The sequence below is a fragment of the Cetorhinus maximus genome, chromosome 18 (genome assembly GCF_964194155.1).
Source record: "Cetorhinus maximus chromosome 18, sCetMax3.hap1.1, whole genome shotgun sequence".
Classification (NCBI taxonomy): domain Eukaryota; kingdom Metazoa; phylum Chordata; class Chondrichthyes; order Lamniformes; family Cetorhinidae; genus Cetorhinus; species Cetorhinus maximus.
Genome location: NC_135896.1, coordinates 8,427,948 through 8,455,675, shown reverse-complemented (window position 1 = coordinate 8,455,675; position 27,728 = coordinate 8,427,948). Strand labels below are relative to the sequence as shown.

Sequence of the window (27,728 nt, the reverse complement as noted above, 5' to 3'; positions counted from 1 at the left end):
AATACAAGCTGTTGTTGCTCTATCTGCATCTAATCAGCCATCAGGATACGTCAGCATGTCGGATACTGACTTTGGGCGGTGGGGCAACAGGTGAAAAGTGGACCCACTGAGTGGAGTTCCCACTTCTGGGTTATCTTTCATCATTATCCCTCCCATGGGTCAGCCACACTTCACTGCTACTACTGTGCTGGAAAGTAGCTTGCTGCAGATCAATATGACTCTGCAAGGCCATAACTAGGGAATCTGTCATCCTATTTAAGGCAGCATCTAGTATGAGCACAATCGTGGTCAAGGGTCTTGTTTGATTGTCACATCTGATATGCCACAGAGTTGCCCACATCATCGCATTCAACCTTGGCTGAACTCCTCCATTCTCTTCGCAATAGCGGTCAGTATGCTTGGAAGTACCTCGCATATTGCTACTGCTCAATAATTCTTTTCAACAACAGTCCTTAGGCTTTAGCATCCATACCTGGAGGGGGCTCTGCCCTCAGTTGTGGGCACTGCATTGCTGTCCTAGTCATCAATATTGGCTCTTGCCAACCCACTTTCTCTAACTGTGCCTGCATAACTTTCTACTCCTTTCTGCTTTGAGAGGCAGCTAGGTAAGCATGTGAGAAAGGAGCTTGGGGCAGTTTCACATTAAGAGGTCTCCCATTTCAGATGAGAATGAGCAGAAATTTTTTCTCTTGGAGGGTTATTAATCTTTGGACTCCTCTGTCTCCAAGAGCAGTGGACCACTGAATGTATTCAAGGCTGAGTTGGACACATTTTTGATCTACAAGAGAGTCAAGGCTTATTGGGGGGAGGCAGACAGGAAAGTAGAGTTGACGCCATGATCAGATCAGCCATGACTTAATGAATGGCGGAATAGGCTCGAGATCCTGAATGACCTACTCCTGCTCCTATTTCTTAAGTTCTTATATATGTGGAGCACAAATGCCAGCAAAGTTGGAAACAGTCTGGCTCAGGCTCAGACAGTTACCAAGGAGAGGGATGGAATCAGTGGCTGGGGAACGGAGTTCATAGTGGGAACCAAGATACTGGCTTTCGTTTTTCCAATATTTAATTGGAGGAGATTTCTGCTCATCCAATACTAGGTGTTGGACAAGCAGTCACTATGGAAGGCAGTGACGTTGTGGTAATATGCAAAGGCTCAGGCTAATGCTCTGGGGACAAGGGTTAAGTTTTAAGAATAAATTAGATAGATACATGGATGGGAGAGGTCTGGAGGGTTATGGACTAGGTGCAGGTCAATGGGACTAGCGGAATAATATTTCGGCACAGACTAGAAGGGCCGAATGACCTGTTTTCTGTGCTGTAGTGTTCTATGGTTCTATGGTTCTAAGGGTTCAAATCCCATCATGGAAGCTGGTGAAATTTAAATTCAATTAATAAATCTGGAATTAAAAGCAAGCCTCTATAATGGTGGCCATGAAACCACTGTCAATTGTCATAAAAACCCATCTGATTCACTAATGTCCTTAGGGAAGGAAATCTGCTATCCTTACCTAGTCTGGCCTACGTATGACTCCAGACCCACAGCAATGTGGTTCATTCTTAAAAGCCCAGTGAAATGGCTTAGCAAGCCATTCAGTCCTATCAAACCGTTGTGAAGTCTAAAAGGAATGAAACAGGATGGACCACCCTGCATCAATCTAGGCACCAGAAACGACGACAGGCACAGCCCTGTCAATGCTGCAAAGTCTTCCTTACGAACATCTAGGGGTTTGTGCCAAAATTGGGAGAGCTGTCTCACAGACTAGTCAAGTAACAGCCTAACATAGTTACACTCACCGAGTCATACCTTACAGACAATATTCCAGATACCACCATCACCAATCTAGGTTACGTCCTGTTCAACTGGCAGGACAGCCCCATCAGAGGTGGTGGCAACGTGGTATACAGTGGGGAGAAAGTTGCCCTGAGAGTCCTCAACTTTGACTCCGGACCCCATGAAGTCTCATGGAATCAGGTCAAATACAGACAAAGAAATTTCCTGTTGATTACCACCTACCACTCCCCCTCAGCTGATGAATCAGTACTCCTCCATGTTGAACACCAATTGTAAGAAGCACTGAGGGGGGCTAAGGCACAGAATGTACTCAGTGGGAGACTTCAATGTCCATCACCAAGAGTGGCGCGGTAGCACCACTACAGGCCGAACTGGCCGAGTCCAAAAGGACATAGCTGCTAAACTGGCTCTGTGGCAGGTGCTGAGGGAAACAACGAGAGGGAAAAACTTAATGACCTCGTCCTCACAAATCTACCTGTCACAGGTGCATCTATCCATGACATTATTGGTAGGAATGACCACCGCACAGTCCTTGTGGAGGCAAAATCTTGCCTTCACATTGAGGATACCCTCCACCATGTTGTGTGGCACTACCACTGTGCTAGATGGGATAGATTTCGAACAGATCTAGCAACTCAAAACGGGCATCCATGAGACACTGTGGGCCATCAGCAGCAACAGAATTGTACTCAACCTCAATCTGTAAACTCATGGCATGGCATATTCCCTATGCTACCATTACAATCAAGCCAGGGGTTCAACTTTGGTTCAATGAAGAGTGCAAGAGGACATATCAGGAGCAACACCAGGCATACCTAAAGATTAGGTGTCAACCTGGTGAAGCTACAACACAGAACTACTTACATGCCAAACAATGAAAGCAGCATGCAACAGACAGGTCTAAGCGATCCCACAAACAACAGATCAGATCTAAACTCGAAAGTCCTGCCACTGCCAGTCATGAATGGTAATGGCCAATTAAACAACTAACTGGAGGAGGAGGAGTAGGCTACACAAATATCCCCATCCACAATGATGAGGGAGCCCAATGCATCAGTGCAAAAGACAAGGTTAAGCATTTACAACTCTCTTCAGCCAGGAGTGCCAAGTCGATGATCCATCTCTGTCTCCTCCTGAGGTCCCCAGCATCACAAATGCCAATCTTCAGCCAATTCAATTCATTCCATGTAATATCAAGAAACAGCTGGAGGCACTCAATACTGCAAAGATTATGGGCCCTGACAACCTTCCGGCAATAGTACTTGTGCTCCGTAGCTAGCTCCACCCCTACCCAAGCTGTTCCAGTACAAATACAACACTGGCATCTATTCAGCAGTGTGGAAAATTGTCCAGGTATGTCCAGTACACAAAAAGTAGGGCAAATCTAACCCAGCCAATTACCACCCCATCAGTCTACTCACGATCATCGGTAGTGTTGGAAGGGGTCGTCAACAATGCTATCAAGCGGCACTTACTCAGTAATGATCTTCACACTAATGCTCACTTTGGGTTCCACCAGAGCCCCAAGCTCCTGCCCTCATTAAAGCCTTGGTTCAGACATGGAAAAAGAGCTTAACTCCAGAGGTGAGGTGAGAGTGACTGCCCTTGACATCAAGACCGCATTTGACCGAGTGTGGCTTCAAAGAGCCCTAGCAAAACTGAAGTCAATGGGAATCGGGGGAAAGCTCTTCACTGGTTGGAGTCATACCTAGTACAAAGCAAGATGGTTGTGCTTGTTGAAGTTCAAACTCAGCAGATCTGAGTTTTTCTGATCTCTGGAACTGAGTCTGATCTCAGTTCCAGGACATCACTGCAAGAGTTCCTCAGGGTAGTGTCCCAGGCCCAACCATCTTCGGCTGCTTCATCAATGTCCTTCCTTCTATCATAAGGTTAGAAGTAGGAATGTCCGCTGATAACTGCACAATGTTCCAGACCATTTGCCACTCCTCAGATACTGAAGCAGTCAGTGCCCATATGCTGCAAGTCCTGAACAATATTCAATCTTGGGATGACAAATGACAAGAAACTTTTGTGCCACATAAGTGCCAGGCAATGACCATCTCCAACAAGAGAGAATCTAACAATCTCACCTTGACATTCAACAACATTACCATCACTGAATTCCCCACTATCAACATCCAGGGGGTTTACCACCGATCAGAAACTGAACTGGACTAGCCATATAAATACCGTGGTTACAAGAGCGGATCAGAGGCTGGGAATTCTGCGGCAAGTAACTCACCTCCTGACTCCCCAAAGCCTGAATCCCATGAATGAATAAATAAAAACAAGACTGAAAATTTAAATGAGAGTGGAAAGGATGAGAGATGGTGGTGAGGTAAAGATGGGTGTTGTCAGTGTACATGTGGAAATTGACATGTTTTCGGATGATGCTGCCGAGCAGAAGCACGTAAATGTGAAACAGAAGGGGGCCAAGGATAGATTCTAGTCAACAACTCCATCATCATTGTATCAGGATGCTGAAAGGCCAACTTGATGGACCTTGGACTTGGGAAGGAGAGAGGGCTTTAAACTGAACAGTGGAGGCAAGGAGTCAACTTTGGGATGATGTGTTAAATCAAAGGGTAGAGACAAGGCAAGCGAGCAAGGTATTAATGTGGGAAATGAGAAACAGACCACGACAGGAAGGGACAAGAGTACAAATCTAAGAACAAATCAGCAGATAAGGCTAGAGGTTACAAAAATATAAAAGGACAAAACTCAAGGCTCTGTATCTGAATGAACGCACTATTCTAAACAAAACAGATGAACTGATAGTGCAAATTGAGATAAACAAGTACGATCTAATAGCCATTACAGACACATGGCTGCAGGATGACAGATTGAGACCTGAATATTGAAGGGTGAGAGACATTTAGGAAGGACAGGAAGCTAGGATGAGGTGGAGGGGTGGATCTGTCAATTAAAGATAATATTAGCACAACAGAGAGGGATGATCTAAGTTCAGGAAAGCAGGATATAGAAGCAGTTTGGGTAGAAATAAGGAATGATAAAGGCAAGAAGTCATTTGTGGGAGTGGTGTACAGGCCACCTATCAGTAATCACATGGTAGGATGGGGTATCAAAGAAGGAACAATGGGAAATAAAAATAAAAAATGCTGGAAAAACTCAGCAGGTCTGACAGCATCTGTGGAGAGAGAAATAGAGTTAATGTTTCAAGTTCATATGACTCTTCATCCTACGGTCTTAAAAGAAGTGGCTAGTGAGATAGTTGATGCATTGATTTTAATTTTCCAAAATTCACTGGATTCAGGGAAGATTCCATTAGATTAGAAAATAGCTAATGTAACTCCTTTATTCAAGAGGGGAAGACAGAAAGCAGGAAACTATAGGCCAGTTAGCTTAACATTTGTCACAGGGAAAATTTTAGAAGCTTTTATTAAAGACATTATAACAGGGCACTTAGATAAATTCAAGGTAATCGGGCAGAATCAACATGGTTTTGTGAAAAGGGGAATCATGCTTAACCAATCTTTGAAGAAGTAACATATGCTGTAGATAAAGGGAAACCAGTGGATGTACTGTACTTAGATTTTCAGAAAGTATTTGATAAGGTACCATATCAAAGGTTATTGCAGAAAATAAAAGCTCATGGTGTAGGGGGTAACATATTGGCATGGATAGGAGATTGGCTGGCTAGCAGGAAACAGACCACAGGCATAAATAGGTCATTTTCTGGTTGGCAAGATACAATGAGTGGCGTGCCTGAGGGATCAATGCTGGGGCCTTAACTCTTTACAATTTATATAAATGATTTGTATGAAGGGACCGAAGGTATGGTTGCTAAATTTGCTGATGATTCAAGGATATGTAAGAACGTTGGTTGTGAAGAGGACATAAGGAAGCTACAAAGGGATTTTGGTAGATTAGATGAGTGGGCAAAGATCTGGCTAATGGAGTATAATGTGGGAAAATGTGAGATTGTCTATTTTGGCGGGAAGAATAAAAAAGCATATTATCCAAATGGGGAGAGATTTCAGAGCTCTGAAGTGCAGAGGGATCTGCATGTCCTAGTACATGAATTGCAAAAGATTAGTATGCGGTTACAGCAAGTAATTAGGAAAGCAAATAGAATATTATCGTTTATTGCAAGGGGAATTGAATGCAAAAGTAGGGAGGTTATGCTTCAGTTATACAGGGCATTGGTGGGACCACATCTGGAGTACTGTGTACAGTATTGGTCTGCTTATTTAAGGAAGGATGTAAATGTGTTGGAAGCAGTCCAGAGAAGGCTTACCAGACTAATGCCTGGAATGAGCAGGTTTGTCTAAGGCTAGACTTGTGTCCGCTGGAGTTTAGAAGAGTAAGAGGCGACTTGACTGAAACATACAAGATCCTGAGGGTATTTGACAGGGTAGATGTGGAAAGGATGTTTCTTCTTGTGGGAGAATCTAGAACTAGTGGTCACGGATTAAAAATAAGAGATCACCCATTTAAGGTGGAGACGAGGGGCAATTTTTTCCCTCAGAGGGTCATGAGTCTTTGGAATTCTCTTCCCCAAAAGGCAGTGGAGGCAGAATCTTTGAATATTTTTAAGGCATTGGTGGATAGATTCTTGGTAAGCAAGGGGGTAAAAGGTTATCAGGGTAGGCAGGAATATGGAGTTGAGGTTAAAAGCAGAACAGCCATGATTTTATTGAATGGCAGAGCAGCCTCGATGGACGAAGTGGTCTACTCCTGCTCCTAATTCATATGTTCTTATGTTGATCTTTTCTCATCAGGAAATGCATTTCTATGGCTGGGGAGGAAGGAAGAAGGTCAACTATAGTCCTTGAGGAGGTCATTATTCAAGAACCACTGTAGAAAGTACACACTGTGTTTTTGGATAACATCACCAACAGCGTGTAGATGAGAAATAGGAGGAGGTCTAGGATAGGTCCTTGCGGCAAACCAGATCTAACAGTGCGGGAGTGGGAAGAGAAGCCATTGCAGGTGATTGTCTGTGATTAAATATTACAATTCTCTAGCTCTGCTCAAGTCCAGCATCCAATACAAATCTAAACAAGGAGGACAACACGCAGTTCGTCATCATGCCAATCGCCTGAAGCTAGTGATGGAATATAATGGTGCTCCACTTACTGGAAAGGTGCAGTATATGATAAAATAGTCAGCTTACAGTCAGTCAATAAGTCAAGACACCCAATTAGAAATTAGTTGGAATTATTCAAATAGCACAATTAGTCACTTTTTGTCAAGCTCCTCCCACTTATGAAATTAAGTGTCATTTAGGGATGATTTATCAGTATGGCAATCTCTCACCATTTCCCAATTTTATTGCAAAAATAACAAATTGCACCTGGTAGTGTAGGACATCCATTGTGTTATTTTTCAGTAATCAATTTTTCAGACACTTGGTAAGCTTCAATGATTATATCACAGTCATTAATTCTCCAGTGTGTGCATTATCACATATTAAATACACAAAACACTCGAGCCAGTGTCTCCCATTTGCAGCATTGTCGACACAACACAAAAAGACAGATATACCAAAATGAGAGCATCACTGCCAAATGCAAATACATGATAAAAATAATGAGCACGTCAATGATTTTGAGTCTGCAATTTAATCTTGTGTGTCAAACAATTGTTTGATGGCACTGTATATAAGATCTGATCCCACCCAATGAAATCACTGCCTTGTAATCACTATAAGATACCCATTAGTCTCTGTATAAGTGAACAACACACAACCACGGTATGACCAGCCAATTAAGAATCATTCTGCATTTTATAGAAACAATAGCAAAACAATGAACGCTACAATTTAAACACGTTGAACAACATGAACACTGCTAAACTGTCAACATTCAACAAAGCCATAATGAAGAGCCATTAAAAAAATAATTGAAGAGAATATTGGCTGCTGGCTTGAAATGTCAGCATCTCTGCAATGGAGCTGAACAAAATTACAATTGGTCCAGGGTTCATTTATTATGGAAAGTATGAGGGCTCAGCACGTAGGCTTAATTTAATTTTGTGGTGCAAAAGAGTCCAAGGGGCTTAATTAAGTGATAAATGACCAGAGGCAATGTGGCAGCTTGATCCCTGCAATGATTCTGCTACTACAAATCATAAATGCTAATCACATCGAAAGGAGTGTCTTCCCCATCAAGTGCAAACTTTACATCGTTAATTTGTAAATTAAAAACATGGAAAAGGGTGATTCAAGCCCTACCATCACCTTTAAATGTTTCATCCAAATTAAGATCATTTTGCAGGCCCCAGCAGTAAATCAACAGAGACAAGCTATGAAATGGCACTTATCCCAATTACAATGATTGCACAAGTTTTTGAAAACAGCTGCAACAGGAAATTTATTTTCAGCATTGCACTATCTGAAGATAATGCAAATAAAAGAATTAAAAATGATTTTTACTTTACATATAAGTAGGCACTGGGATCACTGTATAGTTGCACAGAAACTCATTACAGAGGTTTTATTAGAGGTAGGCAGCAAGAGACTTTCCATCAAGTGCCACAGATATCCAGTAAATTTTAATAAAACAAGTCTCCTAGGTTCCGGGAAAATGTATCACTTATTCTATTGTGCCTTGTGCTACTCCTCAAAACTTAATGAAGGCTGCACATTGTAAAAGTAGTCTTTCAGCCACTGAAGAAGGGCAATTTGGTCATATTTAATATTCAGTTCTGAACTGCAAATTTTTTTTACAAAAAAAGGACAGTTTGATTGCAGTGTTCAAGCACAACCTAAATATTTCTGCAAAATAGGCAGAATTCCAGATGCAATTTGCATCAGAGAGATAATCCAATCTCACTTTTTTCTTCGCACCTCTGCATAATTTCAAATTGTTAAATATTCTTGATAAGTTTGAAGTGAGGTGTTCCAGCTGAATAAACTTACCTTTCCAATGGTATGTGAAAGACAATAAGTGAATGGTTATTGTTTTTCCAAAGCTTGTACGATCACCAGAAATCAAGTCAGTAACTTTTATAGGGATCTTTGTTGCAGCTCATTTCAGACTGAACAGCAAGTGCTGATACTGGAGTTATACAACAGCCACCAAAAAGAAGTACTAGCTACATTTGCAGCATCATATTCTGGGGCAAAGGAAAACAGTAAGACGAGTTGTGCCCTAATCAGAGTGGCTCTGTAATACAGCAGAAAGCAGAGAGAGATCTAGATCCTTCAAGGTAAAGAAAGAAAGACTTACATTTATTTAGCACTTTTCATGACCATCGACTTCTCCAAGTGCTTTACAGCAATGAAATGCTTTTGAAGTATAGTCACCATTGTTTAATAGTAAAGGCAGCAGCCAATTTGTGCACAGCAAGCTTCCACAAACAGCAGCTAATATTCTTCAGTTTTGAACCCACTGATACCAACCCATTATCCAGATGGATAGAATTGTGGGACAAATGCAGCACAAAAAAACTAACACCTCATCTCTGACCCAGAGTTCACTGGCTTCAACCCAGTCAACCACATCCACATAGGGAATGGATAATGCGGCCAGGAGCTCTATAAGGAAAGGTGAGTGATGACCTGGACTGCGATTACAGCCGTAGTCCCAGATCTTGGAACACATTACATCAACCTGCCTGCTAAAACCTATTGCGGGAGGCGCCCCATGGCTCCATCAGGCATCTAAAGAGGTCATTGCATGGATAGCCAAACTAAACATTGTATTATGAGCTTTGCTTGTCATATAACAGTAGTAGCACCATACAAAGGGAAGGGAAGTTATCTCAGTGTACTGGCCAAATGTCATCCCTCAACTATCATCACCATAAAACAGATTAACTGATCATTTATCTTCTTACTATTTAAGGGACATTGCAGTGCACAGATTGGCTGCTGTTGTCAACTATTAAACAGTAATAAAAATAATTTCAAAATAATTGATTAGCTGCATGGTGCTTTGCGATGTTGTGCAGATTTGAACGGTCATAATAAATGCAACAACACTTCAAAATCATTTCATTGGCTGTAAACTAGTTGAGAAGTCGGATGGTCATGAAAAGCACGATACAAATGCAAGTCATTCATTCTTGAACTGCCACATTCCAAGGCAGTTTCACATGGAAGCAAGTTGTGATGACATTTCAGCTACAGTTTTCCCACTCAGGGAACCTCTTACCTTTTCTTCCAGTTCTTGCTTCAGCAAATGGTACTTCCTCCTGAGCTTTGCGTTTTCCACCTCACCCTGAATTAGCTCTTCTGTCAGCTTGTTGCATTCTGTTTTGACCTTTTCCATCTGGCGTCGCTGTGTTTTAGTCAAATTCTTGTCCTCCGTTAGCTCGGCCTAAGGAGCACATCAAAGCAGCAGCGATCAACATTTCCAAAGGCATTCACTACAACTCAAATTTATGAATGGCAGTGACATTAAACACATGCATACTACACTGTACTTTTTACAAAAAGGTAGTTTAAAAAAAATTAAGGGGTCAAGAACATAGTCCAGTACATGTCAAGTCCAAATTGGCAGCTGTGTTTCCTACATTACAACAGTGGCTACACATCAAAAGTAATTCAATGGCTGTAAGGAGAGGAGGTAGGTGAATTCGGATTGACCAGAGATTTATGATGTTGACAAAACTTTCTCTTATGATGCATGTTTAAAAGGTACAGGAAATAATAAAGGCAGTTTCTTCTGAGTTCCAAAAGGCCTTACTGTTTCCTTATGGGGATTGGGAAAAATTGGAGGTGGGCAATAATTTTAACTGACAAACCAGGAATCAAACTGAAATGGTGGCACACTGCGGCGTAATCCATAATATCAAACTTTAGCTTTGGGATGTACTGAGGTCGTGAAAGGCACTACATAAATGCAAGTCTTTCTCGCTTTACTCCCGAGTATCTCTGCAGTAATGCTATCAAGTCATCAATTTAACATTAGTGAGAATCTAGGAATTATTATTCGACTTGTAATTTACAAAGTAAAGAGCCTGAATAATGCACCAATAAGGAGAAATGGGTTCTTTCAGTCATTGTTTTGGTAATAATAAAGACGGCCCCAACCAATAAATCTCACAATGCAGCAAGTGCAGTTCTAATATAATATAGAAAACAGGTTACTTTCTGAATCAGATAAAGTTTGATACTATTGTCTGAGCCACAGTGTGCCACTATTTCAATTTGTTTCCAGGTTTGTCAGTTAAAATTATTGCCCACCTCCCATTTTTCCCAATCCCCCTAAGGAAACAGTAAGGCATTTTGGAGCTCAGAAGAAACTACCTTTAGTGCTCCCTGTACTTATAACATGCATCATACGAGAACGTTCTGTCTATATCAAATATCTCTGGTCAGTCCAAATTCACCATCCTCCCCTTCTAAAATTACTCGCAGGACTACAGTCTTTTGCATATGCCGGTCTGAACTTCCCAATAACTTCACTTTCGCAATTACATTTGAGTACCATGGTGCCAACCTCTTAAGTGTGCACACCTCCATAGGATTTCGGAGTAGCATGGGCTAAGGTCTCAAAGTATACCACCTCCCTATTGTCAGCCAGGTAAGATACATATGAGGAAAAATATTTTTCAGTAGAAATGGGATCATTCCCAAGCAAAACTAAATAGAAGCAGTTTACAAGTGGGTTTCTTTCAATCCAACTACATGCTAGGAAAATTATATTGAAGCAACTCATTGCAATTTTAACTATCCAATTCAATTGTCGAGCAGAGGTTGGATATTAACCAGAAATCAAAATTTTAAGAATCAGCTTTGACTCAGTGATAAAATTGTTGCCTCCATGTAAGACGATCGTGGGCTCAAATCTCACTCAAGAGACAAGCACAACACAAAGGCAGAGTGCTGCACTGTTGAAAGTGTCCTTTTTTTGATTGAAATGTTAAACTGAGTCTTCCTCCTTGGGTGAAAATAAAAGATCACATGGCATTATCTGAAGACAAGTATAGATGTTCTTCCAGGGTCCTAGCCAACATATTACCCTCAACTGACATCACTAACACAGTTTATCTGGTCATTTATCTCATTACTGGTTCTCAACCTTAATGTGCACACATGGGCATTTGTTTTGTCTATAATAGTGACCACATTTCTGAACTCTGTGGCGTAACTGGTTGTTAATCAAAAAATTAGTGAGTTCCTGCTCAACAAGGGACAAAACCTTCACTTAGGTAGAACAGGCTCAAAGTGTTGAATGGCTTACTCTGTTCCTATGTTCAAAAATGTTTAATAGGCTGTGAAGTGCTTTGAGATGCCCTGAGGACATACTATAAACGAGAGATTTGTTTCTTTCTTTCAACATCAAAACTAAATGAGGAATACATTTAATGCTTTTGAAACCGTACCTTAAAGAAGAAAATCTCTTCTGTTGCCAATTAACTACCCTTACCTTTAGCTCACTTATGTTATTTTCTAGTTTGTCCCGTTCTTGTTGAAATTGTTTAAGTGCTTCCTGCACATTCTTTTCATGTTTAGTTCTTAAGGTTTGCATCTCTGTTCTGATGCCCACAAGTTCTTGTTGGTGCGCATCCCTCTCCAACTTCAATTGGCTGCTGATGGAAGTAAGTTCCTCTTGGGCTAAGGCCTGCTTTGCCTGGGCTTCCAAGATGCTCTTTCTAATCTCCTTAGTGGATATCTCTTCCTGAGCTAGTTTAGTAATGAGCTCAGAACGAATGGCACTTAGCTCGGAAATCACGTGCTGCATTTCTAAGAGCTTCTCCTGACCCTTTTCATTCTGCCTGCTCAAGGTCAACAACTCATCCTCCAGGTGCTGCTTCTCCTCTTTGGTCTGTGCGTGTAACATGCACTGCTTACGCAAGTCATCCTCCAGTTTGCTCAAAGACTCCTTAGAATCATGCAGCTTTCCATCCAAGTCCAGCAGCCTCGACTTCAACTCATTGAGCTCCACATCTTTCCGTCGCATATCCTCCTCCTGCTGCACCCGTTTGAGTATGACATCGTTGAGTTCCTTACGGAGGTTCTCTATCTGATGCAAGGCCACCATTTGTTGACCCTGGAGTGCTTCTTTCTCTTTACTTGCTTGGTTGTACTGCTCTGTCCATTCATCGGTGATCTCCTTCTGCTTTTCCATATCACGCTCCAATTTTTTGCATTTGATTTTCCACTGTTTAATAGACTCCTGAGCTTTTATTTTCAGTTCATCTTTCTTCTTTTCACTCTCTAATCGAAGGAGCTCTACTTCTTTCAACCGAGCCCTGCATCTGTCAGTTTCCACACTAGACTCTTTCAACTGACGGGCTAGATCTACAATCTCCAAACCTGCAGATTTACGATCCTGCGTGCAGTCATCATAACGGTTCTGTATTTCCTGAAGCTGGCTCAGCATCCTCAATTGCTGCTTCTCTCTTTTCTCTAGGTCTGAACTGAGAGCCTTTAAAAACAACAGAAAATGGCATCAATTTATAGTCTATAAACTGACCAATACAGCTTTTTAGTTATGCATTATCTGAAGGTTTTGTATCTGCACACATTAATTACTAGATAACAATAGTGATAAAATGACATTACTTTAACTAGAAATATTTTCCTTTAAGCCTTAGTACTTTTCCAGATATGCTGATTGTTCACTTTGGCCATATTGCATAATGCCTGACTTGCTAACTCCAACTGGTAAGAAGCAAGAGTTTGAGACTCTTTCTCAACTGGTAAACCCATTACTGAGCAGGTATTGGCAGTCCTCAATTGAGCCATTGGAAGAAGCACTTAGAAACAGTTGATGGAAGGAAGAGAAAGAAAAATCATACAACAGTGCACCTAAGGTCAGCTACAGTACTTATTGAAGTCTGACAGTGTGAAGTTCACATTCAATCTTAGAAGAGTAGAGGATTTATGACTAGCATTTAGAGATATTTCCAAGTGAGTATTTCAGTTGACTAAATCACCATAAACTATCCCAGAGGCTTAACAATTCTAATTCCTAACTTTCATAAAGCTAGGGTTTATAGTTAAATTAATGAAAAATTCATGGAGGGTCCAACAAGATAGCAATGTGTCCCATGTTTCCTCCTGGCTGCAGAATCTAGAACTAGGGGTATAGTTTCAGGATAAGAGTTTGGCCATTTAGGATTAGGACGAGGAGAAATTTCTTCACTCGAATCTTTTGAATTCTCTACCACAGAGCTATACTCAGTTAGCGAGCACATTCAAAACTGGGATCAGTATTTTTTGGGCACTGGAATCAAGGCAAATGGGGATAGGATGGGAAAGTGGATACATGTTGAAGTTCAGTTAAGATCTTATTGAATCAATGGCTCATCCTGCATCTTATGTTCTTATGTCCTAAACCATGCAGCTTTGGAAAGTCCTCAGATTGTTATCATGGGTTGTGCTTTGTTAGTCAATCCCACCCAAGGCAGTGGCGAGTACATTATAGTTGATCTCAATACTCTTGTAAAAGAACAAGTTAAAAAGGTAAATTCAGCCTGTTCTTCTGCTTCTAATCTGCATGTGAATATTGGGAAGGGGCAGGATTAAGACCATTGTGATTTCCTACAATTTGGAATAGTTTGTTGGTACCCAAAATGGACCCTTGGGCAAAGTAATGGGTTTGCCAGTAGAGAAGGGGGTTCAAACTCTCGTCTCTCACTAGTTGGAGTTAGCAATTCAGGCATTATGCAATATGGCCCGAGGGTCTCTATTCCCCTCAGGGAGAAGAAGGGAGGAGTGAGGGAGGATGCAAACAACATATGTCAAGTGTCAATCACCAATCTTATGCACTCTTTAGCAATTGTTTCAAAGGAGAACTAATGACAAGAGTTCTCCGTCATTATGCCACAGAAACAGACAGCAACTTATGGAATCCGTGCATGGGCAGAATAACACAGAAATCCAAAAGTTACAGTCAGTGATTCTACTCTGCCCAAGAGGGTGTGCTGTAGGGGCATATCTCCAGACTGGTTTAAGGGAAATCAAAGGAATTGACGAGAACTTCCATTCTGATGCCGTTTGTCTCACTGTAAAACCCTTGATAAAGATAAACCTATTGAAGGAGGTGCAACTGGGTTTTTAACAGCGTACTAATTTCATAATTACTGCTCAACACTGTCAAATGGTCCTGAAAAACTAATTCTGTATTTAAGAAATGCCAAATTATAAAAATTTCTACATATTTTATGTAACTTTTATCTTCATTTCAGCTTCTATTGTCAGGAATCCATATCTCCAAGAGCTATGTGCTTTTTAAAAAAAATTGGAAGGACATTGAATGATTTGGACACTTTCTTGGGAACTGCCTTGGGTTGTTTTTGTTTTAAAAAGGTTATGAGTTCACTTTGGACCGTGAGCAAGCTACCTTTTCCAAGAAGTCACATCACTCCAGCTAAATGACTAGCAAAGCACCTGAGGAGATAAGAACTCTTTATTTACTTGAGCTTTAATTGCTGGGAAAAAAAACTAGTTTTCAGAGGCAAAGTCTCAGCTGATATACTAGAAACCATATGACTAAGAGGAGTTTCTTTTTGAACATGTGTTTTGGACTCAGTTTGAGGTTCAACCAAAAAGGTGAAGGTTGCCCAACTCACACTCTCCCTGCCTCATCTAAATTTAGTGTGGTTATCGGTATCCAGCTAGAGAACCTCATCTCAGTCTAAGATCAGTATAATACAGCTAGTAATTGGAAGACTGAGAAACTGAGATAAGAGAGAGATCCCAAGAACATCGAGTCCATTTGGTTCTCCTCCACACCAAATTTCCTTTGGAAAGAACTTCCAGACAACTACATTGACCAGCGATCCGTCTTCGCACGCAGGAACACCAGATCGACAGTGTCAAAAACTCACAGAATCACAGTGCAGAAGAGGCCCTTCGGCCCATCAAGTCTGCACCGACACGTGAGAAACACCTGACCTATCTACCTAACCCCATTTACCAGCACTTGGCCCATAGCCTTGAATGTTATGACGTGCCAAGTTCTCATCCAGGTATTTTTTAAAGGATGTGAGGCAACCCACCTCCACCACCCTCCCAGGCAGTGCATTCCAGACCGTCACCACCCTCTGGGTAAAAAAGTTTTTCCAAACAGCCCCCCTAAACCTCCTGCCCCTCACCTTGAACTTATGCCTCCTTGTGACTGACCCTTCAACTAAGGGGAACAGCTGCTCCCTATCCACCCTGTCCATGCCCCTCATAATCTTGTACACCTCGATCAGGTCGCCCCTCAGTCTTCTCTGCTCCAACGAAAACAACCCAAGTCTATCCAACCTCTCTTCATAACTTAAATGTTTCATCTCAGGCAACATCCTGGTGAATCTCCTCTGCACCCCCTCCAGTGCAATCACATTCTTCTTTGAACTTTATCCTTTTTCATAAAGTTTTCACATTGGCCAAAAGGTGTTTTTCCTTTAAAAGCTGACCTCTGCAGCGACCCCAGGGGGGGAATTTTCAGCTCGGCGAGCAGGGATGGGGCCCACTCGCTGAGACATAAAATAACGCGGAGTGACATCGGGCGTGCGTCCCAACGTCACCGCACATCATTTAGATTTGCAGTTCAGTGAGTGCGCAGCCGAGTCAGCTGCGTGCCCGCCGAACTGTCAAAGGCCTGTTAAGGCCATTAATTAACTATTTAAGGCTATTGAGAAAGCTGCCAGTCCAACCTTAAGGTTGGCGGGCAGGCGAAGAGCCCAGACAGCCTTCGCAATTTTCATGGAACCTCATCCACGGGCGGGATGAGGTTTCATGAAAGGTTTATAAATTTAAATAAATTTTTTCATTAAAATTCATTGACATGTCCCAACTCATGTGACCCTGTCACATGAAGGGATGTCTTAAATTTTTTTTCTTTACTAAAATTTTTAAACCTTAGAACTTATCTCCGAGGCATCTCTGTGCCTCAGGGAGATTTCTGTGTTCTTTCATGCACATGCACGAAAGAGCGCACTCCCGACTCAGGGAGCCCTCACCCCGCCCCCCAGGGAGCGCACAGCGCTTCTGGGCGTGCGTCACACCGGGTGGGCCTTAACTGGCCCACCCATGTAGAATGGCTGTGCAGACCTGATTGGGGGTGCCGATCGGGTCCGTGCCCGGCCCCACACAACCCCCCCAACGGGGGGAAAATTCTCTCCCATGTGTTTCATCCTTTGTGTGTATGTATTGGGATTTAAAGGGGCATATAGTTATACTTCCGAATTACAGATTGTATGTTAACCAGTTTTGCAACTTGCTTTTTAAAAATAAATTTTGTTTCATAATAAATCAATCATTCTGAGTTTATTGAAAGAAGCCTGGTTAAAGTCTCTTTTATTCTGGGTCTAACAATGGTGAAAGTTATGGTGAATGAAATTAAGCATTTACACTTATGGTGCAACCTGTGGAGTAGTGGGGCCAGAGACTCTGCGCTCTCCTCCCATTCCGGTTGTAACACTATCTTAATCCATAATCGTAACCATTTATTTCACCATTTGAAAATTTAAATTAAAAGTGAAAGGTTTTAAGTGCTTTCAACTTCCCGGTTTGCCATTTGTGAGAATACTTCAACGTGACTGGCTGCTTACCCTGCTTGCTATCATCATTGCTGCTGAGAGAGCCAAGAAATTCCCTTTACCCAGCATCAGATTTAAACGACCATCGTGAAAGGAGAAGACCAAGCCATAGAGACCACTAGATCACTGTGACAGTTTAATTCAAGCTCAGTACAGTGTGCCATTGACTACAAAATCTGTGCCATTAAGTCAAACAATTGTGGTATTAAAACAAGGACATTAAATAGAAGGATTGAGAAATAAAAAAAACAAGTTCAATTTTAGAATTCCTAAGGGGAAAATATATATCTAATCAAATATGGAACAAACTAAAGTTCATATTAAGAATTGAATATAAATTCTTTAAGTACAGAAATAAAATATGCTTTTTCACCCTCAATGCCAGCTTAAATACTTCTTTGAAATCTTTTTCCCAAATTGTTGAAAAATACTTTAGCATCTGTATCATGACACATGTTATTTACAAGGCAGCAACTCAAAAAAGGAGTCTGGATAGACCAGCAGATCTATTCCAGATATCATTTTCCATCCTATGTTAACATTTGCTTTGGCCCTCAGCAGAATATCAAATCCTAGAATGTGCCAACTAATTTGGTTTCCATTTTTCCATTCTTTACTATAGCCAAGAATGACATTTTTAATAGAAAATTTAATAGCGCCCTATGTAGATGACCTACTGAAGTAGTAGTCAGTTATTTCACTAGTGATTAGACATTATCTGTCTATGATGATAGTCTTCTTTGAGGGGGTAAAATTTCCAGCAGAGCCCGTTATGTAGATTTGGGGCAGAGCAGAAACTTTGTCTGTCCCATAGGATGTACCTCTCATCCTATCCAATTTTATAGGTCAGAGTATTTCACAGAATCACAAAATTTTAACGGCTCAGAAGGAGGCCATTCGGCCCATCAAGTCTGCACCAGCTCTCAAAATGAGCATTATGACCTAGTGCCATTGCCCTGCCTTTTCTCTATACCCGCACACATTACTTGAATAGAATCAATCATCTAATGCCCTCGAGTGCCTCAACTGAACCTGCCTCCACCACACTTCCAGGCAGTGCATTCCAGACCCGAACCACTCACTGTGTGAAGACGTTTTTTCTCACATCTCATTTGCTTCTTTTTCAAATCACTTTAAATCTGTGCCCTCTCGTTCTTGATCCTTTTACAAATGGGAACAGCTTCTCCCTATCTACTTTGTCCAACCCCCTCATGATTTTGAACATCTCTATCAAATTTGCATACCCTTTGTAGACACCCGTACCATTCGTGGTGCAAAGGAGACGCCCACCTTAAGAAATTAACAGTGGAGATCAGCCATAGCACAAGTGGGTTGACTATGCACCATTTAAGAAAATAAATGATCTGTGTTTTTAGCAAGCCTTGCAACTGAATGCAGTAGAAAAACCCCAGTCATTTCACTTTTGAATGGCCTGCGTATCCTTAGCAATGATGGAAACAGAAATGCATGGTTGTCCCCCGAGCCCAGCACAGGTGGAAAATGCAAAGTCTTTTTTTACACTTCCTCTTCTTTGTCACTGCCTGTGAAATGAACAAGGACCAAACAGAATTGGGTCCACCTCCCACCCACTCAGAATACAGCAGCATAATTGTACTTTGAAATATATTGTACAGATTTGCTATTAACAGAAAACATAATGAGAAAAACAAATAAAATGCACTCTGGGTAGCAATACTATTAAAAGAGAGTTGGCTACAATATTACAGTCCTCTTAAACCTTCATTTTGTGGATAAAAAATATGCTGAGGATAAACGTTAAGTATAGAAACATATAATAGAATTAAATTAAACGAACGAGCATATACATGTGTTTTTAAACAACATAATGCACACTCTTATGAAATATTAGTTTGGTGACAAAGAAGTGTAAAGAAATAGACTCCAGACTCCTGCTGAAACATGTTGGAGGATTAGTGGCCAATTACTTATCTGCATCCAACAGACTTGTTCAAACAAAAAACAAAACAAACTGAGAAAATGGGTCACTGGATAATTCTATTGATCTTTCTACATTCAACCTGGTCCTGTATTCTTGGGACTCAGTTGCTTTAAACTATCGCTGGACATGATCTATTCCCTTAGAATGAAAAATTGCTTTCATACATAATGCACACTGGATGGAAGCTGAGGCACATGCCTGCTGCTACCTCTGATTATGTAAGCTCTAAACTGGCTATGCCAAGAACCTACCATAGTACACAAGTCCATTTAGGAGAGAAAACAATGTTGGGACAGTGTGTATTGATTTACCCAGCGCCTTAAAGATATATTGTGTACACCTGCTGTACAAAACCAGGGCATCTCTTATTTGAATGGCATATAGCCAAATGTGACAGGCAGATGGAGTTAGGCTTTCTGCTGAAGAAGGGTAAAATGGTTAAATCTATTATCGGGGATACACTTGGAGATTACCTATAAAGTAACCAACTAGAAAATTGCACTCAACATGGATTCAGAAATGGAAGATTCTGTCTGACCCACACCTTTGAGCAAATTTGAATAACAGCTAGCTCTAAGATTTGTTATGTCTAGACTTTTAAGTTTTTAGCCAAGTTCCACATGACAGGTACTTAGTTAAGTTCAAAGATATAGGAAGCGGGGCATATCTTGAGGCAAGAATAAAATAATGGCTAAAGAATAAGAAACAATAGCACTGGTTTTGTGACATTGTTAAGAGTGGGTGAGGGATGCAAAGTACGAGTGGGGTGCCCCTGTGATCAGTGCTGGCGCCTGCCTCTAGTTCACAGCAAAGGCTTTGGTCCTAACAATATCCCAGTTTTAGTGTTCAAAACATGTGGTCTAGAACTAGTCACGTCCCTAGTGAACTGTTCCAGTACAACTACAACACTGGCATCTACCCAACAGTGTGGAAATTTCCCAGATATGCCCGGTCTATAAAAAGCAGGGCAAATCCAAACCAGCCAATTAACGGTCTGTCAGTCTACTCCCAATAATCAGCAAAGTGATGGAAGGTGCAGTTGACAGTGTTATTAAGCTACACTTAATCACCAATAACTTGCTCACTTTTGGTTCCTGCCAGGATCACTCAGCTCCAGATCTCATTACAGTCTTGGTCCAAACATGGACAAAAGAGCAGAAATGTGAGGCAAGACTGACTGCCCTTTACGTTAAAGCAGCATCAAGAAGCCAGAGTAGAATTTAAGTCAGTGGGACTCAGGGGGAATACCCTCTGCTGGTTTGAGTAATAGCTAGTACAAGGGACCAAGGTTGTGGTTGTTGGAGGCCTATAATCTCAGCCCCAGCACTTTGCTGCTGGAGTTTCTCAGCATAGTGGCCTAGTCCCAACCATATTCAGCTGCTTTATCAAGGACCTTCTCTCCAACATAAGTGCGAACATTCACAGGTTACAGTGTCTGCATGCAGCAAGACCAGGACAATATTCAGACATAGCCTGATAAGTGGCAAATAATATTCCCGCTACGTAAGTGCGGGTAATGACTATCTCCAACTAGAGAAAGTCTAACCACCTCCCTGATGTTCATTATTAAATTGTCCACCATCATTCTGGGGGTCACCACTGACTAGAAACTGGACTGGACCAGTCACTCAATACTGTGGCAATAAGAGCAGGTCAAAGATTGGGTATTCTGTGGTGAGTTACTCACCTCTTGACCAATGTTCACTCTAATTATTTTTCAAGTGCATAAACAATTTCTTTAAATGAGTGAGCCTTTTCAAGCTTTGTGCATGGGCAGGCCACGCAAAATCATTTAAAGGGGCTGACTTGTGCGCAGCCGGCGTGGGGGCTTTCTGGTTGCTACACAACCACACAGCTTAGACGGAACATCATTACTGACTCCCAGAGTCATCTACACGATCCACCACCTACAAGGTACAACTCAGAAGTGTGACAGAGTACTCCCCACTTGCCTTGATGAGTACAGTTCCAAAAACACTCGAGAAGGTTAACACCGTCCAGAACAAAACATTCCACTTGATTGGCTGATCATTCACCACCTTAATTCAGTCCTTCCACCACCAGCGCACCTTGTCCGAAGAACATACCATGCAACAACTCACTAAGCCTTCTTTGAAAGCAATTCCCAGACTCGCAATCTCTACCACCCAGGAGGTCAAGGGCAGCAGATGCATGGGAAAACCACCATCTCCAAGATCCCCTTCAAGTTACACAAAATCCTGATTTGGAAACATATCACTGTTCCTTCATAATCGCTGGGCCAAAACCTTGAACCTCTCCACCTAAAAATGCTCTGTAGCGGTTCAAGATGGTGGCACACCACCATCTTCTCAAGGACAATTGGGGACAGGCTATAAATTCTGATGTTGTCATCATGCCTACATCCTATAAATGAATTTAAAAATAATCAATGATTTACACTCAGAAAGACAAAGCAATCTGGTCAAATTTGACACTCAGATTAGAAAGGGCGACTGGAATTAGAGAGATCAATTTAGATATTACTTAACGAGCTTGACAAAATATAAAAGTGGCAGAACAGCAGCAGATGAAAAAGACAAGCATAAATAAATACTGCATATCGGAAACAAAAGCATATATATTCCATGAATGCTATTGAAATAGCTAAGGATGTAGTTGAAAGAGACCTAGTGTAGGTTAACAGACCCTACTTTCAACCCATCCAACCGATGCATAACATCAATCAATAAAACCAATGGAATGTTGAACTACATAACCAAAACAGTGGGATACAAGTTCGAGGGAGGCATGATGTATTATAATAATGTTTTGGTCAGAACAGGCCCTGAGTTCTGTGCCCAATTCCAATCATCAAAACACAGTAATGTCAGTGAGAATTGGCTCTGCAAAGGAGCACTGTAATATTGATCCCTATTGACATAGAGGTCTGACTTTTGCCTAACAGCTAGAATTTTCAACCTTGAAAAGTGACATCGGAGAGCTGATCTTTGCGGCAAATCAGATCAGATGGTTAACAGTGTCCAAAAGATAAATCAGGGTAACCAAATAAAATTGGGAGAGTAGAACATGGGGTCACAAGTTCATGATAATAAAAGATAAATTTAAGCTTAATATCAGGAAGTTCTTCTATACTCAGGGAATGACCAACACGTGGTATTAACTCCGGAATACAGTGATGGAAGTGAGAACCTTGGAGCAATTTAAGAACCAAATGGAACCTACATAAGGAGACTTCAAGGTCATTCTGCATGGATGAACTAAGTGGGACAAAAGGCCTCCATCATAATAAAATTGCCATCATCATATTGCCATTTACTGCATCTTGCTGTGTGAAAATAGATTCTGCATTTGCCTACACAACCATTAGATTTCAAAGTGCTTTTTGCATTTTGAGGTGCTTCTGAAAGATGCAAAAAGGCGCAACATAAATACAAAATTTTTTTCATATGATTTTGCAACTTTGGTGGATTTCAAAGTGAGAGGCATTTTTTTTTAAAATAGGAGGTCACTAAAAAAGAAAATCCTAAAGCTGACTAAGAAAAGCCCAGATTGGACGTGGGGGTGGGGGGGGGGGGGTTAGGGGTGAACTGGAATGGTGGATAAAAAAAGATATTGCAGTAATTATTTAACACAGGAAACAACTTGCTAACACTTAAAATGAACAGAGAAACTTCGGAAAAATAAATCTTCAGCTGCTGGAGCCTTCTATATATTGAATGGTGTCAGCACTTTGCAAACACACATTGTAAGGGTGATTAGACTACTGCTATCACCATAGTAACCTCGATTTTTCCAGTCATTGAAAACTCCAGGAGGATCATAAAGGCATAGTATTCCCAGATAACTACAAATGTTTTATAAATCATTTTAACCTCTTAATAGATTTTTAAACAATGTTGTGGGATCTTTTTTCTGTTCACGTCTATATAAAAAAAACACAAATAAATTCCAATTATTTTAAGCTGATGTATGGTGGTTAGTGTCTATTGCCCAGAAAGCAACAGCTTCATTTAAAGCAATTATTTGCTCTCAAAGCTTAGGGGACAATAAGAATGAATAGTGAAATAGCCAGCTAAATTTTAAATTAGCATGGGAATGAGAAAAAGAATTCTATAACCAATTAATTTTACATGTTCTTAATAACTTTGCTCCCAAAATCATTCATTTTACTGCAAACCATCAAAATGCTATCTTCACTGCAATAAAGAAAATAAGACCAAACACAATGAAAAAAACCCATTTGCTTACTACCATAAATGCCTTCCTAGAGGACTTGGAAGGTAAATACTGAGTGCTACTTTTCAGAAAACAAAACAGTTAAGGCATTTTAATCCGACAACATTCATGAAAAGTTCCATTTGTCTTCTCAACCACATTACCTGTGACAAATGTATTGAAAAATAAGAAACAGCAAGGTGTCTACAACGAAAAATGGTTATGAATTCAAATACCAACATTTGTTGTACAATACAAAAAATTTGGCAGTGATGGAAATCATTAATAATGGAGACAAAGTACTGTTTTTAAGCTATAAATAGTATTCAACTATTTTGAATTTTTTTAAAGTGATATCATTTTGTCACCTTACAAAGACTGTGCCCTATAAACTTCATTTCAACTAGCGCAGACACACATGGGATTGATTTATTGCCTTCTCCTTTAATGAAACTCTAAGGATTATTCTGATGAAGCTGGAATTTCAGATGAAACTGGAATTTACTGTTTAAGTGCTGGAAACAGAATGAACCCCTTAACCCACAAGGGCTGCACTGACGAGTGAGCTACATCAGTCAATCTTCCGTGCAGTACATTTGAGTGCTCTAGTTGTACCACAAGTATGTCAAATATAAACTAGAAAAAACAATTTAATGTTATTTCAATAATTTTACTGAGGACTATTTTACACTTAAAAATACTTGCACTAAGCTTCCAAATATCAAGCAAAGTTCCTAAAATAGTATATTTAGTAATTACAAAGTTATAATTCTAGCTTGATGATTTATTGGGAGCTTAAACATTTTTGAACACATCAGTGTAACAATGCCAGCACTGGGAATAGAATGTTCCCACTTTAACAAAGCACATTGTAAAGCTTCTTCTGTACTGCTCCATGTGCTTTAACTCTAACCTCGGAGGAACATCAATGCAGTATTTCTAATTCCCACACCAGCCATCCTAAGGGCTTGAGTAAGACTGTCAAGTGTTATTCTACTTGCAAATTGTAGGGGTTCTGTACTAGATGCATCAACAAAAAAACGAGTTAAGATCCTTCTAAATTCATTTCATTCAGGCCCCTTGAAGCCTTCAGGCAAGATTCTCCAATTTAATTCTAACAAGACTGATTTGAATCCAAGAGGTATTGATCCATTAAGTCCACAAAGAAGAATTAATCCCTCAGTGTTGGAGAGTCCCAGGGGGACCCACTGAGGGGTCCCATTGAGTTAGGGTCCCAGATACTTGCTCGAGTGGAAGAAAACAATTCCTTGTCGCTATTGGAAGAGCATGGAGCTCTCCAAATGTTCCCCCTAAACCAACACCACCAAAACACATCAGCTATTCATTCATTCCATAGCAATTTCTGGGATTATTCTGTGGCCACAGTTGAAAACATGCACTGCACTGAATAGCAATTTATTGGTACGCAAATGCTTTGAGAGGTTTCAGAGGGATGTGATATGGTGTTACATAAATATACTTCTTTTTCTCTTTAATCAGTTCCTATACAGTAAAATTTCAACATATCAATAGATTTTTTGGACAATTTTATTTCAAATTGGCTAATTTTGGAAGTTTTTCAGATACACATCATATTGGAGGGAATTCCAGTTATTGTATTTTTTGGGAGCGTACTGACGAGGTAATAGCACTCCTGAACACATCTAACAAATCTGCCATGTTATTTTATAGAAGTCCACCTGAACCTGTGCAAATCTTATTTTAGACTCAAACAAAATGCCTTTATAGAAGAAACACGTTGTAAAAAAGAATGGATTGTTTCTAGAATCATATTGATTTGATAAATATAGCATATTCAACAGAGAATTTATAGCATTCCAAGAGCTAGGAATACCAGAAATGTCATGATGGAAATAAATGCTTTTGTCAGGCAGACTTAATGTTTCCTGCTTTATTAATGTATTTTTTAGTATATCTCTCTAAGTCCCTCTCTCCATCCATCGTGAATCAGCCTGGGTACAATACCTGCTGCAGGAGACCCTCTCCTGCCCTTTTTCCCTCAGTTAAGGGGGTGAGTTTCTGCATTCTTAACTGTAGTGATGTATTTTAGGGAAGTAAATGCTTTTGTGGTTGCTACAAATAAACATTACTCACATCTGTCTCGTGCTAATTGCCTCCCAGCTCTGTGACCATCTCTCCTGAGGCCAATCCCTCTTAATCAGGCCTCCCTCCATCCCAGTGTCAAAATGTCACTAAGCAACGTCATCAACAATCATTCCTGTAACTTTAACCAGAGGGTTTTATTTCTCCTCCTCCTCCTTGACCACTTGGCAGCCTTCAATACAGTCGACTACAGTGTCCTCCCCTAACATCACTCCTCCATCAGTCTTGCTCTATGCGACTGTTCTCTTCGGTTCCACTCTTCTAATTCAATTCCACAAAATGCATGCGCATACAATGTGGTACAGTAGCATCTTCAATAGCTCCTTTTTATGTCACAGCATCTCCAAGTGCTCACACCATTACCTTTACAAGTGCAGTGAATTATACAAGGAAAAGCAGATATTCTGTGCCAGCAATTCCCTGTAACCAACCATGTTTGCTTCTATAGAAGCCATTCAATTCTACTGAAAAGCTGAAGAGTTGCTGAAATGACAGACCATCTACAGAAAGTGAGTAGTGAAAGCTCAGCAGTGTTTTCAAAAGGGTTTCAAGGACTACAAAAGGTCACAAGAATTGAGAGAAAAATATACCGCATTTCTGTGTGATACAGTTGGCCAATTACTGAGAAAAGGTCAGTTATGATCAGCTTCCAGTGTCTGAAAAATATTCAAAGCATTAGGGAGGAAGATATCTGGAGAAAAGTGTTCTAGAGTTACTGAAATGGGAAGTATCAAAGTCAGGCAGGCAATTAGAACCGTAAAACCTCACTTAAAACACATAGCATTGAATAAGCTCTTTATGTGCAGCAATATTCAACATTGCAGCCAAAAATAGGAGAAAAAAAGCAGTTAACCCTCACCTTTGGTCCTCCATGTACCATGATACATCTGCAGACACTGATTTGCTCAACACTCCCTTAGCTCCACGCTTTGATGACCTTGTCCCTGTTACTCTTGTTCATCCAGTTCTTCTCACTGGTAAGGCCACTGTCTTCACCCCTTCAAGTCTAAGGTAGGCATACTTGAGTATATCCAGCACACATGTGGCTTAGTCATCTATCACCAGATCTGGGATTGGATCACATCAAGCACTGTCCTTTTCTTTCAAAATCATCACCAATCACTTCTCAAAAAAAAACACCCTTTACATCCTTGCAAGTTACTATTCTATCTCCCAACATTCTTTCCTTTTAAATTTGTAAACATAGTCCTTGAACAAGTTATTCCCTCCCAAACACATGTTCTCTTTCCCATAACTCCATCCAAATCTCTTCAAACAGGTTCCTTGCCTTCACTTAACAGGTTACAAATAATATCCTCTGAAATTATTACCATGGTTCATTATCCCTCCTCACCTTCCTTTGATGTGCATCCTTGATCCTCCTACAATGCTTCTCCCCCAACATTCAGAGCAGCCATAATCTTACAAATGGCAGAACAGCCTCAAGGGGCAAATGGCCTACAGTTCTTATTTATGTTCTGCTCAGTGGTTCCACACTGGAATGGTTTTAATCTTACCTACCAAATCGTGGCCACAGCATCTCCAACAGTGGTTTCTCTTACCAACCCCCCACATCATTTCCTTTGGAGTCCCAAAGGGATCTACCGTCGACGCTCTCCCTCTTCTACGTTAAAAGAACTATAGATGGAAGTTGCTAAGTAGTCACTCACTCATTGCAACTTGGGGGACTTTCTGCATTGGCACGTAAGAGTCACTGCACGTCAAAATGCTTTTGATTATTTGAGGAAAGTGATAAGTTTTATAAATGCAAACATTTTTTCACTATTATTTCTGCCTCCCAGCATTTCCTAGCATTGAAATCTAAACTTATCATAACATCTCCTACTTCAAAAAATGGTAGAATTCTGTACCTACTGCCCTCATAATATCTACAGGCTTCCTGAAACTCAAGCTTGGTGTCGCCTGACCAATAAGTCTTAACTAACTTAATTTTCTGGTTTTTCAACCTTGATGGTGGTCCTTCATTCTTGGCCCACAGCTGAATGCTTCCCCTCACTTGAACTTCTCAGTACAATTATTTTTAAATAACTTTTAGTGATGAAACTATGATTTTCTTTTTAAACAAATACTTTATGGAGATTGTGCAGATTCTTGAGAACAGTAGGATATGTAAAATAATCCAAAATAAGACATCAAAAAGCACAGAGCCCATTCATTCTTTAGCTCCCATTTGAATATCCCTTC

The 27,728-nt window shown here is 40.6% G+C and overlaps 1 protein-coding gene across 3 annotated transcripts in view; it reads right to left on the bottom strand.

The window, feature by feature from the left end:
• The window catches only part of cep128 (centrosomal protein 128), a 326,023-nt gene that overhangs the window by 201,873 nt on the left and 96,422 nt on the right, over positions 1-27,728 (bottom strand). For all 3 annotated transcript variants that reach the window (XM_078562064.1, XM_078562065.1, XM_078562066.1), the window contains exons 13-14: positions 12,136-13,137; positions 9,916-10,080 (exon numbers count right to left, since the gene is read on the bottom strand). In XM_078562064.1, the coding sequence (XP_078418190.1) occupies positions 9,916-10,080; positions 12,136-13,137 (1,167 nt within the window). The remainder of the gene's footprint in view (positions 1-9,915; positions 10,081-12,135; positions 13,138-27,728) is intronic.